At 44.8% G+C, this 12,307-nt stretch overlaps 1 protein-coding gene across 2 annotated transcripts in view; it reads right to left on the minus strand.

Annotated features, from left to right (window-relative positions):
• The window catches only part of UVRAG (UV radiation resistance associated), a 127,384-nt gene that overhangs the window by 87,238 nt on the left and 27,839 nt on the right, over window positions 1–12,307 (minus strand). For both annotated transcript variants that reach the window (XM_075919535.2, XM_075919534.2), the window contains exons 5-6: window positions 10,841–10,915; window positions 1,287–1,372 (exon numbers count right to left, since the gene is read on the minus strand). In XM_075919535.2, the coding sequence (XP_075775650.2) occupies window positions 1,287–1,372; window positions 10,841–10,915 (161 nt within the window). The remainder of the gene's footprint in view (window positions 1–1,286; window positions 1,373–10,840; window positions 10,916–12,307) is intronic.

A 12,307-nucleotide genomic window follows, 5' to 3' on the forward strand; every position in this document is an offset into this window, starting at 1 on the left:
TAGAGTCAGTGCAATATATTTCTTATCTCTTCACCATTATAGAAAAATATACTATTGATATTTCTTAGAGGCAGTAGTGACATCTCCTGGTAAGATTACTAAATGGATTAGAGGTTTACAACTAACTAAAGAAACAAAATGTAATTTTCAAGAAGAGTTTTGAGGGATTTTAAACATGGCTCTGTCAAGGGCTTCCCTTGTGATAGTGATATTGCTACTACTGTAGATCTGACGTTCAACATATTCGTAGATAAGGAAGTCTTAGACTTTCAATATAAGCCTCTCATATTCAGGTTACAACAGAGTCAACATTTAAGTCATAGGTTACACACCTCTACACATGCTAGCATTCACCAAAAGTTCTCAAATATATTAGCCAAGAGAGCCCAGCAGAGCAAAGCTCCCATTTCACCCGACCTTTCTCCTGACTGGGATCAAAGCATAGAATTGCAAATTAAGTCACCTCCATGGTGATTTGCACAGGAAGACTGTTATACCTGCACACAGTCTTTGCAGGCAATAGGGCGCTTCCACAGGAAGTATGCTACAGCCACACAGACCAAAATGCAGAACAGAGACTTATCTGCCTCAGACAGATTCTCCTCATCAACCACTGAACTGTGGCTAAGGACTACAATTCTTGTTTTGTTCTGACTGACTCCTTACTACTTCACTGAGAACCCAGATCAGGTGCCCCCTTCTTCAGATGACAGTTTTTCATAAAGTCATTTTAGTCCGCTTTTATTCTGCTATGCACAGCAGGCAAGGACTTAACACAGGAAGTGAATTCCTTGGCTGTGAGCATAGGATGCCCAAAGACCTGGAACTCTAAACTGCTAACCCTTGCTCTATTATAGGCTATTTTTAATACTTCCCATGAAACAGGTTTGGACTAGGGATGTTATATATAGTGTAACTGAATAGTTGTGTAACCACATGAAATCTCATCAGTTACATGATTTTTCAATAGCCCCCAGAGGCAGGGCTGTCAGCCAGGGAGCCCGCGGCCCCACTCCTGGGAGCCCCCAGCTACTTTGCATTGCTGCCTCTGTAGCGGACTACACATTGTCCAAACTAAGGATGCCAATACCAAGGTAAAGAAACACATGCCCTTTTGACACCAGTGCTCCTTCATTGCTGCCAGCGGTTAAGCTACATAATTTAAACGTTTATCAAAAGGAATGATTAGCAATTTAGAAACTGTTCTTTTTGTAAAAGTATGTGCATTTCCACATTCATCAAGCAATTTAAAAAAACCACATGGTAATATTCTAAAAACCTCTTACCGAAGCAACGAGAAGACATCATATGAGTTACGGACACAGTTCTGATCCACCTGGAGAAGACTACTTTTCTGGGTGCATGAGAGATCCTTAAGGCAAAGAAAAGCAACTACTTTAAAAGTCAGAGCAAATTTCTTCATGAGACTATGTGGAACACACAACTATCCTTGCATTTAAATATATCACAATAAAAAACTTCAAAAAGCACCAAGTAGCAGCAATTTAGTTCTCAGCAGAGTGGCGATGGCACCACAAAACACAGGTTTACAGCAGGCTCATAATATTATAAATGTGAGCTCTAAAGTTATTAGCAGTATTTAATATTCCATTTTATTTTCTTTAGCATATCTGTAATCCCATGCAGCATGAGCTGCTGAAAGGATGTAAAATGTAACTTGCTGGAACTCCCCAGATTCAATTTTGAACAGACTTTTGGTATGGCACAATGATTTCAAGTACCTGCTCTCAGAGATGCAACATTAAAAGGGTCTCAGGAAGTGGCAATTAGAAAGTTATTGTTTAGCCACTCCATAAATACCCTACAGAGATTCATGTATTCCTTGGGACAAGCAAGGAAGCTTCCTAACAATTTGGATCAAACAAAAATGTGGCAAAGGTCTGCACAAGGGATGGCAGGAAGAAAGTGCCGGATTATGTTGTGCTACAATGTTGTCAAAACTGATAGCTATTCTGGGTCAGGAAGGTTCAATACATAAACAGACACATCCCTTGGGGCTGGAAGAACTCTAGTGCTGACCAGGAAGGAAAAGTTCCAGTTAGGGTTGCCAGGCATCTGGTCGAAAAGGGACCCTGGAGGTTCTGGTAGGAATTGCTCACCAGGCCATTAAAAATCTGGTTAGCTGCATAGCAAGGTTAAGGCAGACAGGCTCCCTGCCTATCCTGGTTCTGTGAGAGCCCCAGAAATGGCCAGCATCCCCATCTCTAAAGTGCAAGAGCTTTACACTCTGCCCCCAACCCATGCACCAGCTCTGCAGCTCCTATTGGCCAGGAACCACAGCCAACAGGAATGGAGGCACAGTGCCTGTAGGTACGGGCAGAGCCTCAGGGCCTCTCTGCCTAGGAGCTGGGCATGCCAGACTCTTCTAGGAACCTGAGGTAAGTGCTGCCCCACAGGAGCCTGAACCCTCCCCCACACATCAATACCTTACTCCAGCCCTGAACCACCCTCCCACAACCTGAACCCCTTCTTTCTGGCCTCACCCCAGAACCTGCACCCCCAGGTGGCACACACCCCTTTCACTCCAACCCCCTGCTCCAGCCTGCTGGAAGTGAATGAGGTAGGGGGAGTATATGTGATGGAGGGTGGGGGATGGAGTAAGTGGGGGGTAGGGGCTTTGGAGAAGGGGCAGGGCAAGGGTGTCCAGTTTAACGTGATTAGAAAGTTTGCAACGCTAGCACTAATACAATGCTGGGACACTGCAGTAAGGCACTGTTCTGCTGAAGACAAGAGTCAGACACAAAACACCCACACACCATAGGACAAGAGGACTGGCCATATGTGATCATTAAAAATTTGATGGCTGAAAGAACAGGATAGCAGTTTTCAATTATGTACAAGGCTGTTGTAACTAAGAAGGAGAAAAACTGTTCTTAACCTCTGAGGATAGAAGTAGCAGCAATGGGCTTAAATTGCAGCAAGAGCAATTTAGTATGGATATTAGGAAAAAATTCCTTTCTGGATAGTTAAGCATTGGAATAAAATTACCTAGGGAAGTTGTGGAATCTCAGAGGTTTAAGAGCAGATTAGACAAACACCTGATATGGATGGGCTAGATAATCCTTAGTCCTGCTATGAGTGCAAGAGACTGAAGATATGACCTCTTGAGGTCCCACCAAGTCCTACAATTCTATGAAAAATACAGGCATTCACCTTTATATATTTACCAGTGTTAGAATTTCACCAGGTCCCTAGAAAAGTTTCAGCAGAATATAGTGATTTTCTTCACTTTAATCACGCATCATAAATTTAAAACAAACAGCTACCGCTTTCCACCACAGACATAACTGCACTTTAATGTGGGTGAAGTAATCCACCTAAATATCCTTTATCCGTCTCAGAGGGCTGTTGCAGAGCTTAGCTAATAATAAACCACTTGGAGGTCTTCTGCTAGACACAGTTAGATCTCCCATGGGCAATTCAGTAGGGGCTTTTCCCCCCTTTCCACTGAAAACATTTCTTTACACACACTATCAAACTACTTGTCACTATTAAGAGCAAGGAGGCAAATATGCAAGTTTAATACTAGGAAACCAATACCATGCATAATTGGCCACTTCTAAAAAGGGGAAACCATTTCTTCAGCTGTCTTAGCGTCTCATTTTCTTTCTGGTATGTTAGGAGCTTGACATATAGAATTCATCTTTTGGAAATATACTAAAGCGAGACTTCACCATCTGAACCTCACTAAAATATCAACATGAAGCAGGAAACTTGCAAGGCATTGCAGTTGGATCATCAGCATCTCATGTTTGTCGAATATGCCATGTTTAAAAGCAAAGTATGTTATCACAGAGCTGTTCTTTTAAGAGTGCAGTAGACCATGGCAAACAGTCCTATCTCCCTCCACCTTCCCTCCCCCCCCCCCCTCAAAAAATGGAAGAGGAAGTAGCAATTTCAGAAAGGGAAAGACATTATCAATGTTCCCTCTAATATTTTCCATCCATGTGCCCTGAGGAATGTGCAAATATGCACCATCAGTAGAAAACAAAAATCTAGCTGTGGGCACTCTGCTAGTCAGCTGAGCAGAATATGAATCTCAAGTGGATACACAAGTGCACTGCTCACAGGGAACCACTGCTCATTAATACGAGTCAGTCAGTCCCTTCTCTTCTCCCATCCTTCTATAGGATGGTAGCCTTTATTATTCACTCATCAGAAAGCAAAGAGCCAAAGGAAGAATGAAAGGGTATATGAAGGCTACCTCCACCTGCCCACCTCTCAAGTAATTCTAAAGCTGTTTGTATAAAGCACTAAGGAAAAAAAAGGAGGGATGCACAAATAAAAGTAGTTTTCTGCTTATTGAAAATCTCTCCCCTTTCATCCCACTGCAATATTTAATACTGGCACTGAGCATGACATGTCACCCCTTTAAATGAGAGAACTGGCTTTCTGGAGAGGCAGCCTGGAACACAACTTGAAAGACTTGAGTGCTCCGGGAATGTTAAGATCCACCTGATACTGGTTGATAAACAAGTGGGGAAAGCAGCAAGCAAGCAATCACTTTGCATGTCTCTGCAGAAGTGGTTTCACTCTCCCTGCAGAAGGAAGACAGAGATGTAACCTGAAAACCTAGTCACTGCCAAGAGGTTCTAGAAGACAGGGTCACAAAAATGGTTTCAAGTTACCAAGTTCAATACACAATCTTGTAGTCTCTTTTCTTTGAGACACCATAAAACCACCACTGAAGAAAGCAGTTCTTACATCTGGCAGATGCAGAGAGACTTCTCAAAAGGTTCCTGCAGGAACATGGAACAGTTTTGTTGATAAGCAGCAACTGTAAACAGTTTAAAGAAAAAGGATATGGAGAAATGAGGAAGTGAAACCCAAGACTCCACAATTCAGCATCTTCCCACTAACTGGTCCCTGGAGAGCTAATTTGGCCTGCATCTGTCTTGGCCTGGTTCAAAAGAGTACAGACTAGCTACAAACAAAACAGCTGACAACCAAAAAGCATTAAGTATTCACATGCACCTAGGAAGAGGTCAAACAGACTCCCAATAAAAACTGTTAGAGGTTGCGCAGATACTATAACTAGAAATTTTAAAGCCTCATATGGGAAGCCTTTCTTAGAACCTACTCCAATCAGCTCCCTGGCCATGTGGCTCAGATCTGTCTCCTGCTCCAACACTGGGCAATCCCAAGGGAGATATGCTATTACTACTAGGAAGGATGGAGCAGAGCACAAGCTACTGCAGGAGGAACAGAAGCTAAAGGCATCCCAGCTGGCATGGAGAAGTGAGAAGGGAAGATCTAATAATCACTTGATTGATTGTGGAGGCTAAGTGGTTGTAGCAAGGAGGGAAGAAAAACTCACTCAAAGCAAGTAAGGCTCACTTGCTGAGTGGGTTGCTGCAGAGGCAAAGAGCTTTCATCTTCAAGGGACAAGGAAGCAATATTTGTACTCCACACACCTCAAGGTGAGGGAACCACAGAATTCTAGGAGTCTTGAGGATGAGTGAAAAGGAAAGAAACCTGAACTAACAAGCAGAGTTGGAGAAGGCAGGGGAAGGGTCTGAAAGGCACACAGTAGACTCAAGCAGAACAGCAGTGACCAAGGCACATGGTTTTGAATTCATACCCCGTACTGACTGAGCTGCTAGGATCAGGAGTTAAAAGAATATCCCTTAGGACACAGAATTGAGAAGAATCAGAGAAACTTTTTAAGTCTTCTTCCCCCAAACTTTCTCTGTCAATCTAGAGCCCATTGTCACAAAAAAGGAAGAAACAGGAGTTTAAGGGAAAAAACCTTAAGAACAAGGCTTCTTTGTCTCCTCAACTGGTTGTGTAACTCTATATTAGCTTTGTATAGCCATTTAGGTTTTTTCCATGTTATGCTTTCAAAGGTCATACAAAAGAAGTTCCCTGATACCTGAGCCTCTGGCTGGCCTGAGACTAGGGATAGGTCAAGTCCCAGCCACGTTAAAATCAGCCTTCCTGACAGTGGAAACTAATGGAACAGCTGCCACAGGAAAATGAATACTTAGTTTGGGTACACAGCAGCATTACCAGTGTATCAATAATACCCCTTCTCCTCAAATAAATTTGCCAGTATTAATTTCTTTTTACTATTTCACTCAATAGCATGAAAGCCAACGGGAGGCCAGGATGTGTATCTTATTCTTTTAATCTTAAATGGGTCAAGATGTTTAAGAGTAGCAACAAATAACCAAAACTACTTCTGGTTAATAAACAATAATTTAAGAACTACCATAGTGGATCAGAACATTATCCATCTTCCCACTTCACAGTTCACCTGTTCTAGATCATTAATGATCGTGCTGAACAGGACAGGCCCTTGGAAGACCGAACCATTCACTTCTCTGTGGAAACAAATCATTTATTTCTACTCTGTTACCTATCTTTCAACTAGTAGCAGTACAACCCAGTGTATTCAATCCTCTATTATTCACCTCTCTGTATTAATCAAACCAGTGCACACATGTCCAGAAGCAGATCTACTCCATGGCCACTAGATGGCACTGCAGCTTTGCACTTCCCCCACTGTATAGATCAACGTTTCCCAAACTGTGGTCCATGGCCCAGTACTGGTCCTTAGGAAAAAAATACTGGGCCTCAGAAAAATTTTCGTGAGAGCCCGTCTTGCTGCCTGCAACTCCCAAGTTGAACGCTGTGCTGAACTCCCAGTGTCAACGGAGGTAGCATAGGCTTCCTTCAGGGTCGGGGGCAGTTCTGCAGCTGCGCACCAGGTCCCAGAACTATGCAGGCTGCTCTCCCCCCTGCCCCAACAGCCGGCGCAGTATCTAAAATGCCGGTCCATCATGTGCTGGGGACTTTGTTCCCCCATGTGCAGGAAGGCAGCAGGGGTGGGTGGCGATCCGGGACTGTGCCGACTCCAGCTGCTCGGGCAGCGCATACTGAGGAGGAGCAAGGCACACACTGCCTGAGCGGTTGGGGCCAGCATGGTCCAGGACTCCCCCTCTCCTGCGCAGGAAGGCATCAGGCGTGCAACAGACCAGCGTGTCAGGTACCGTGCTGCTCTTTGGAGGACAGGGGAGCAGCCCATGCACTTCCTGGGCCTTGGCAGCTACAAGATCCCCAGGTATCGGTCTCTGTCGCCTCCCCGCCCCCCTTCCTCGTGTGGGTATCGTAGTTTACAGAATGCTTGTTGAAGATCTTGTAGGTGTAGGTCTCTGTCTGAGGAGTTGGAGCATATGCTGTTGTACCTCAGTGCTCTCAGATCAGACTTTCTACTTCATTTAGAACTAAATTAAGAACTGCCTCTCCTCTTGTGGGTTCCAGGAAAAGCTGTCATTTATGGGGTATAGACATTTTATATCTGCATGCCCTAAGGTGACATTTACTCAGTCAATTGGACTTCAATCACCTATTGTCATTGTATTTTCTAGTTTTGTAACCTCTGAACATTTCATAGTCACGGTTACCATACTGGTGAGGTGGTTGGCAGCATATGCCTGTTGCTAATACTCTTATTATTCAAGCATGTGGTTTCTGTCCCAATACTCTATGGTACAATTTGTTTCATTTAAGATTTTTACCTTATTTAACTATGCTTTTATAATCATACCATTCCCCCCCGCAGCAGTGTGACCTACCCTGTTATTCCTATGTATTTTGCACTCTGCTATTACCAGAGGGTGCATCTACACCGCACCGTTATTTCGAGATAACTAGCATTATTTCGAAACAATGCGAGCGTCTAACAAAGCCATTCCGTTAATCTGAAATATTTTTGAAATAACGGGCAGCTTATTCCGAAATCTGTAAACCTCATTCTACGAGGAGTAAAGTCTTTTCCGAAATAGCTATTTCGAAATAAGGCACACGTGGATGCTCCACTTCTGCTATTTCGATATAGAATGGCCCTGTTGAGGGGCTAAGTTATCCCTCCCCAGGGCCTCCTGAGGCTCTAAATCAAGATAGTACATCCACATTAGGGAAACCTACCTTGGACTAATTTTGGGATTTCCCTGCAGTGTAGACATGCTAATTCGAAATAGGCTATTTTGGAATAGCTATTCCAGAATAGTTTATTTTAAAATAAGCATGCTGTGTAGACGTACCCAGATACTGTTCATTCCTCCACATTTCTGAGATGCCAATTACATCAATTTACTCATTTAAAGCCTGGGCATTCTAGTTTACCCATCTTAGCAGTTAGACTTCTCGCAACTGCATATAATCGTTTGTACAATCTGTCAATATTTAGATGCTGGCCTTCATACGTTCTGTTTACTTGAGACTCTGACATTCAACTTTTCATTAGAATCATAGAATCATAGGACTGGAAGGGACCTCGAGAGGTCATCGAGTCCAGCTCCTCTCTGTTCTCCAAATTCTTTCCTATTTTCTGTACTACGATACAGAGTTGCCCTTGTAATAAATTCACCCTTAACAGATGCCTCTGACCAAACCATGGGCCCCTCTGCAGCTTCTGCTTTTCTCCCAACTTTAGTTTAAAAAAATCCTCTATAACCTTATTAATTTTCTGTGCCAGCAGTCTAGATCCATTTTGGTTATCATGACAAAACCAATTTCCCATTAGTCTTGATAGCGAACAATGGTGTTGGGATACCAAATGTAAAGCTGGCTTATAAGGAGCCTATGTATTAGTGTAGGACAACATTCCCTCTAGTTTCTCACCCCTGACCGGAATGAATTTTGTTATATGCACCAATATGGGGGTGATGTGTGATGTACCACCTTCATATTACTGCAAATAACAAAAATCATGTTGCAAGGATAGAACCTAAGGGGTTCTGAATGTGGAAGCAGTCTCAGGCCTGCGTCAGAGATTCCCTGTAAGCTCCTAAGTGTATGACCAGCACTTCTGAACAAAAATTAACTTAAAATAGGAAACCAAAGTTATACTGAAAGGTGTTGTACTTTGCCTTAGAACTTCAAGAATTTAATTTAGTAAGGAAGAAATCAAATTCAAAATTAAATAAACCAATTCTGTCAATGTGCTACTAGATTTACGTCCACCCCTCTCAAATGACAATTTTATAGCATCTCAACAGGCCTGAACTATGTCTGTGCCATACTGTGTTAGGGATGTAATACAGGCAGTCCCCGAGTTACGCGGATCCGTCCGCAGTTACGAACGGGGTTCCTCTCCCTGGTCTCCAGCAGACCAGAGAGAGGAAGCAAAGCGGCGAAACACGTGGGCAGCGGACAGGGCTGTCCGCTGCCCACGCGCTCCGAGGCTTGGCTCTGCTTTGCCCCCCCTCCCCCCCCCCCGTCTGCAGACCGGGGGGGGAGGGGAGGGGCAAAGCAGAGCCAAGCCGCAGAGCGCGCCGTCAGCTGACAGCCCAGACACGTCTGGGCTGTCATCTGGCAGCGCGCTCTGCGGCTTGGCTCTGCTTTGCCCCCCTCCCCCCCCATTCCCCTGGTCTGCAGACCAGGAGGGGGGGGGGGCAAAGCAGAGCAAAGCCGCGGAGCACGTGGGCAGCGGACAGCCACGGCGCATCTGGGCTGTCCCGCTGCTCCCGTGCTCCGTGGCTTTGCTCCAGACACCTGTGGTACAGCAGCTGGGGCGCTGCCAGTTGGTCCCGTAGCGCCGCTCTGGGCGCTACTGGACCAACCGGGCAGCACCCCAGCTGTTCTGCCCCAGGCGTCCTGATTCAGCCACTGCTGGTCAGATTCAGCAGCGGCTGAATCAGGACGCCTGGGGCAGAGCAGCTTGGGTGCTGCTGGGTTGGTCCAGTAGCGCCGAGGAGCGGCGGCGCTACTGGACCAACCCAGCAGCACCCCAGCTGTTCTGCCCCAAGCGTCCCCAAGTCAGCCGCTGCTGAAACTGACCAGTGGCTGACTACAGGAAGCCCCTGCCCCCGGCTTCCTGGAATCAGCCGCTGATCAGTTTCAGCAGCAGCTGACTTGGGGATGCCTGGGGTTCTTAAGTTGAATCTGTATGTAAGTCAGAACTGGCGTCCAGATTCAGCCGCTGTTGAAACTGATCAGTTTCAGCAGCGGCTGAATCTGGACGCCAGTTCCGACTTACATACAGATTCAACTTAAGAACAAACCTACAGTCCCTATCTTGTACGTAACCCGGGGACTGTCTGTAGTGTCGATTAACTGATAACCAAAAGCCTTTAGGTTAATGCTATAGACTACACACATTCCCCTCCCCCGCCTTGCCAGTAAATTTTTTTAGCAGGCTGGCCAGCAGCCCGGCTCAGTCATGACTTGTAACGGGTCCGGGACCTACCCCTGCTGTAATTCTGCATTTAAAATGTATAGGAGCAAGGGGGCAGGCAGCCTGGCTCAGTTCCAGTTCACCCTAGGTCCAGGAGCTCAGACACCCCCCAGACAGAGGCTGCTGCCACCCCGCGCTGCTGCCTCTATCAGAGGCAGTAGCATGGGGCGACAAGCAGACAGTCCACATGGGGAGCTGGTTTTTAAACTGGCTCCCCTTGCAGACCAGTTCCCACCTGGCAGCTCGTGCTTCTGCCTCTGACACAGAGGCAGCAGCATGGAGTGGCAGGGGGCTTCTTGGGGGCGAGGCTGGAGCACACTGGCTCCTGACCCCGCCTCCAGGGACTACAGAATAGTTGAGTAACCAATAAGAATTCGTGAGGTTACTAAACTATTCAATTAACTGATATTTAACATCCCTATAATGCGTTTTACGGTTTCTGGGGGTTCCACTTACAGATAGAGTAGACAGTCACTAATACAAGTGTTACAAATCCCAATCCTAGAAGTTCTCATTAGGCGTTGAAAAAAGTTATTTGTTGTAACATTTTGCCAGTAGATCCCAGCCTCGAGTCAGCATTTAATCACAGCCTGTGACCATCATTACTACACAATTTGCATAACTATTAGGTATTTGTACCTTCTGTTCAAAAGAAGCTCCATAATAGCCATCATTCAAACCAAAAATTACTTCATTTGGGTTTCGAGCATGTATCTGTAAAAAAAACAAAAAAACAAAAAAACAAAAAACACACACCAACGGCATTAGGGTCAACTTAGTTTACCTGCAGTCAAGCTTAATATTAAATTTCTATTTTTATAACAGTTGCCTTCTCAGTTCTTCCCTCTAATGCTATTGGCACATGGCCCTTGCCAATGAAGGAACTGAACTATTACCGTAGAGAATGCACTTGCCTTTCCCACATCTAAGCAGGAAATGGCGGATATGCTCAGTGATATTATTCCCATCTTCCTAGTAGTAAAATAAAAATTAATATTTGCCTTAGAATTTAAAAATTGCCATAGTGGGTCAGACCAAAGGTCCATCTAGCCCAGTATCCTGTCTTCCAACAGTAGCCAGTACCAAATGTCCTAGAGGAAGTGAGCAGAACAGGGAATCAAGTAATGCCCTCTCCTTTCACTCATTCCCAGCCTCTGAAGAGGCTAGGGACACCATTCCTACCCATTCTGGCACTTAACCAGCCTTAACCACTATATAGCACCTACAGCTACTTACAGGGGCAGATAAGCAAGGCTTCCCCTTGCCCCGAGCCAGAAGTACAGAACTAGTAGGAAGATCAAAAGTAATAAAAACAAATAAGGAAATGGCTTATTCAGACTGTTCAGTTATTAAAAAAAAAAAAAGCTAACTCTCAACAGTTAATACACAGTTAGCTTGATCATATGCTTTGTTGTTTATGGCTGAACACAAAACTGGTCCTACATTAGATGTGCTAGTGGGGAAGGATACTTAAACAAGAGAGCTAGAGTTAGAGCAGGGCTGGACAATAAGCAGCCCAGACACGTTCACTAGCATTAGCACCAGCACTTTATTTACCAGCACATCTGCAAGTACTGCCGCTTGCAGCTCCCGTTGGCTGCAGATCACCATTCCCAGCCAAATAGGAGCAGTGGGAAGCAGTGTCCCATGGCCAGGAATGGCAATCTGTGGCTGACAGGTAGCCGTACCCGCAGATGTGCAGTTAAAGAGTTGGCAGCCCACCAGGTGGACCGCCTCTGGCTTACTGCCCACCCCGAGTTGGGGGAATATTCTCCAGGGACCTATTTCCTGTAATAAAATGAAACTGAACACTGAAAAAAAAATCATGTTCTACTCTGCAAGTATTGATCTAACAACAAATGCATTTTCATTACAAGCTTATTTTATAATTGACATTTCAAAGAATTTCTATCTTTTAAAGTCGTTTTAGAACAGTGAACTCGAAGGCAATGAAGGGCAGGCAGTACATTAACCCAAGAAAGTTAGTTTTAAAAAAAGTGTCAACCTATATGCAATTAAGAGGAACAGACACCTTGCATTTGTTTCATGAGTTATGACTTGATCTCCTTTTATTTCAGTTAGATGTTTAAAGAAAACATTAAATTA

Source organism: Pelodiscus sinensis, chromosome 1 (genome assembly GCF_052426305.1).
Source record: "Pelodiscus sinensis isolate ZL-2025 chromosome 1, ASM5242630v1, whole genome shotgun sequence".
Classification (NCBI taxonomy): Eukaryota; Metazoa; Chordata; order Testudines; family Trionychidae; genus Pelodiscus; species Pelodiscus sinensis.